The sequence below is a fragment of the Gossypium hirsutum genome, chromosome A01, assembly GCF_007990345.1.
Source record: "Gossypium hirsutum isolate 1008001.06 chromosome A01, Gossypium_hirsutum_v2.1, whole genome shotgun sequence".
Lineage (NCBI taxonomy): Eukaryota > Viridiplantae > Streptophyta > Magnoliopsida > Malvales > Malvaceae > Gossypium > Gossypium hirsutum.
Window position 1 is genome coordinate 114,537,541 of NC_053424.1, and position 4,426 is coordinate 114,541,966.

The 4,426-nt window shown below is 31.4% G+C and overlaps 1 protein-coding gene across 1 annotated transcript; it reads right to left on the reverse strand.

The window, feature by feature from the left end:
* Window positions 1-540: 540 nt before the first annotated feature.
* LOC107921298 (3,9-dihydroxypterocarpan 6A-monooxygenase) lies at window positions 541-2,369 on the reverse strand. The gene is made up of 2 exons (XM_016851175.2): window positions 1,384-2,369; window positions 541-1,307 (listed from the first exon to the last, which is right to left on the reverse strand). The coding sequence occupies exons 1-2, from the start codon at window positions 2,284-2,286 to the stop codon at window positions 663-665; spliced, it is 1,548 nt and encodes a 515-aa protein (XP_016706664.2). The 5' UTR covers window positions 2,287-2,369; the 3' UTR covers window positions 541-662.
* Window positions 2,370-4,426: the final 2,057 nt, after the last annotated feature.

A 4,426-nucleotide genomic window follows, 5' to 3' on the forward strand; every position in this document is an offset into this window, starting at 1 on the left:
ACTACTTAAATATTTATATACATAGTAAACCGACAAACTTTATCATGCCTTGCGGTACAAGACTATTCAAGCTGCTGCCATTATCATTATCATTATCCTTTGTCCTTGATTTTTCATGAAACTTTCAACATGATAAGCTTTATCATTTCTGCAGGCCACTTTGCAATTCACTGTCAAACCACGTTTCCATGAGGTTGAAAGCTGCAATTTTTTACTTTGAAAATCGGTTTGTTTTCTAGCAGACTGGACCACTTCAGAGATGGCTCAAGTATTAGATGCCAGTTAATAGTATTTCACCTCATGAATGCCATGGAAATGAAACTGATATATTGATAAATACTGCATTAGAAGGGTTAAAGGTCAGTTAGAAAATGGTAGAGAATATATCTATCTATCTATGTATAATGACTGCAACATTAATTCCTGATAGAATCCGAACCAAAATGGGATTTTCAGTGGGAACTTATGCCCCTTTCAGATGGATTCATACTGTTTTGCGTATTTCGAGCACCTCATCATATGATATATATTTTATCATAGTAGCAAACTTTGCACTCTTTGTATCTTTATTAGGCAACATAAAAAAGAGAGATACATGGATATAGACGCTGCATGCATCACCAGAAAACACTCCTAATAACACAGCATACAACAGATTACAATCAAATAGAGGGAAATGGATTAAGCCTGGCTACTGGGAAACAAATCAAGTCATTTGCCCTAAGTAGAGTCATCCCATTCTTCTCTTCCATGTCAACGTTGCCAGCACCATCCCCAAGCTTCCATTCAAAGCACTGTATCATACAACCAAGGACAGTTGATACAATGCTGAGTGCTAGTGCAGCACCAGGACAGCTTCTTCTTCCACTCCCAAATGGCAAAAGATTAAAATCGTTTCCCATCACATCTAACATCCATGGACTCCTCGCTTGCCATTCTTCACTGTTAAGAAACCTCTCTGGTCGGAACTCACGGTGGTTCTTCCACTGTTTTGGGTTTCTTCCAAGTGACCATACATTAACATACAGACGAGTATCTGCTGGGATTTCATAACCAGCAATAACACAAGCTTCAGCTGATTCTCGTACAATAAATGGTCCACTGGGATGAAGCCTTAGTGTTTCTTTCACTATAGCTTGTAAGTAAGGCAAGTTGCCAACATCTGATTCCTCTAATATTCTCTTCTTCCCAACAACACAATCGATTTCCTCTCTTGCTTTCTCCATAACGTCTGGGTTATTAAGTATCTCTGCAAGTCCCCATCCCATTGTTGTTGATGATGTATCAGTGCCAGCCCCAAATAAATTCTGCAAATACATCAAAGCATACAAAATAAAGGCACATGAAACAAATTACAACACTATATGTGCATATGAAACATACCAAAATGAAAGCCTTAACGTTTTCCCTTGTTAATTTGACCTCTGAGCTCTCATCTTCATAAACATCAAGCAAAATATCGAGTAAATCTTTCACTTCATCACCACTTTCATTCCTTTTCTTCCTTTCTTCTTCATGCTCTTTTATGATTCTTTCCATCATTGTATCATACCGTTGCCGAACTTCCACTAGTCTTTTCTTAAAACCCTGCAAATCCAAGTTCTTACAAAACCAAATAATATCAGCTAAATTAAACTTTGTGCCAAGGTCATTCATCTCTCTCATCATTTTCCTTATTTCGTCAGCTTTGTTCTCGTCACTAGAACATCGATGACTGACCGTCATTCTGGATATTGTGTTATTGGTCAATGTCATAAGCTCAGCTACAACATCAACAGATCCTCCTATTTCAGCTTTGTTTTTGATCATTTTGAGAAATGACCTTATCTCTTCACGTCTAATTGGAAGGAGCTTCTCTAATGTCCGGGGACCAAGTACTTCAGACATGCAAAGCTTCTTCATCAACTTCCAACGTGGTCCATACGGCGCGGTCGAAAAATCAGACGTGCCATAGGTAAGGTAATCGAAGTTGGCCATTTTAGGGCGGTCCAAATAAGATGTTTCATTAGTTCTAAGGAACTCTTCTGCTATTTCCGGAGATGAAACAACGACACAATGTTTGGAGCCGAGGTAGAAGGATACTATTGGTCCATAGCGGGTTGAGAGCTTGTGAAGACCTCGGTGTGGTATAGGGCGAAGAAGGTGGAGATGTCCGATGATCGGTAAGGCTGGAGGGCTGGGTGGCCGTCGGCCCTTTGCCCGAGTCTTCACAAAGATGGCTAGGAACAAGAAAATGGTTGCTAGGCATATTGTGACAAGTATAGCATGATCTCCTACATCAGCCATAGTTTGAACTTGTGAAAGATAAAAGAACTGATCCTATGGAGCTATTGCAGGGTGACAAAGAACGGATGCTTATACATAAATAAAGATTGTGAATTATGATCTTGGGATTTTCTATTAAAATTGTAACCACCAGTGTATAATTACAAACACAATAAAATTATAAATATATATTTCAATAAATATAAGTTTAATTAAATCAATATAAAGCACGATATAAAATAATCAAAATTTATACACAATAATTATATATTATAAGAATAAAAGCGTCCCGTAAATTTTAAAGTAAACAAGAGTTAATTGTTTAAACATTTCTTTATTTTTAGTTTTTACTTAAAAAGTTATACAACAACATTTAATTTCTATAAAATTTTCATTTTAAATTTATCTACATAAGATATGACGTGTTATTTAATGGTTTCAATATTAAAAGGACTTGATTGGCATAACAACAATAGTTTAAAAATGTAATAGAATGTTCTGAAATTTAAAGATTAATTTAAAATGAAGATCATAATTTGAAATTTGAGATGTTGGATACGTTGGGTGCAATTAATTTAATAAACAATAATAATTTAATTTATAATAAAATGAAATTTAATAATTAATAACATTATATTATATATGCAGCACCATAGCTCTGTCCTATGTCACTAGTTAAATTACAAAAGTGTGATAATAATTAAAATATGCTTGATAGGAACATGAGTTGGGGCATGGGGGCTACTAATGTATGTAGTTAGAGAGATATGTATTGTATTTAATTATTCTTGGATTTAAAATAGAGAAATAAAAATAATATAATTATTTCATATTAATATCTTTAAAAATGTTGAAGTTGTTGATAAATTGTTAATCTGATTGTAACTTTGACAGAATATGTAAAAGAGAATTAGAATAATTAAATACACGAAGTTGTTTATGCAATTTAGTTTAACAACTTATTTTTATAATACCTTGTTCAATGAAAAATTCATTAGGAGTGAGATTAGATCGGTTCGATTTTTTTTTTCAATTTTTTCATTTTCTGAACTAATGGACATATGAAATCGGTTAGTAAACTGGTTCGATTTGGTTTGGTTCGGGTTTTGAGTTTTCATATTGTTTTTAGGCCTTGAACCTTTGAACTTAAATTAGACAAAACTATCTTCGGTTTTAAACTTTTCTACTTTAATTTGATAAACTTGTTTTTGTTTTATGTTTCTTAGACTATTTAAAAATTTTATTTTTTTCATTTTATCTAAAAATAATCATTTATAAAATTTGTAATTATAAATATTTATTAAAAATCCAATTAAACACCACTCTTAATTTCACTAAACATAAAAACTCCAATATATTTCTCAACAAAACATAAACAACTAAACCCAAATAAAAATGTTCACAAATTTGTTAAACCAAGATTTGTCAATGAATTGTGAAATTAGTGCTCAAAAGAATCAAGGGAACAATGTGAAATAAAGCAAATGACTTTGGAAGATTGAGGCTAAATTAGATTTAGGAGTTTTTTTATTTAATTATAAAATATGTTAAAATATAATAATTAATCTATATTTAAGATTTAGAAATAATTAGTTTTGTATTGAGTTTTAGATGAATTTATATATTAAAAAATTGAATTTAAAAAAATTAATTTTTTTTTGGATTTTTGGAGTTTAATGAAATAAATCGAAATTAAATTCAATCGAATGACATTATCTAACCAAATTTGAACTGAATTATAAAAAAATAAAAAAAAAACTCAAATTAAATTGAATTGTTAGTTCAACTCTGTTAATTATTTGGTCGCTTTTTGGTTCAGCCTTAAAATCTACTATAAATTCTTAATAAAGCTATGATTTAAGCCCAATCAATCTTAGATTGTTGCATCTTACTCTTGTACATGTATAATAAATTGATAAAACAACTCTATTAATACATGTAATTACACTCATGAAATGTCCTTTAAATGAACTGAGTTTGTGCATCAACACTGAATGATACTTCAATATAAAGGTTTTACAAATATCACTTCAAATAAGCTTAAAAGGATCAAACTCAATCTTCATAATCAATCTCAATATATAAAATATCACCCATATAAATTATCTTTAAAATAAGATATAAAGTCAACCCTTTAAAAATATATCTCAATCTCTTCAAA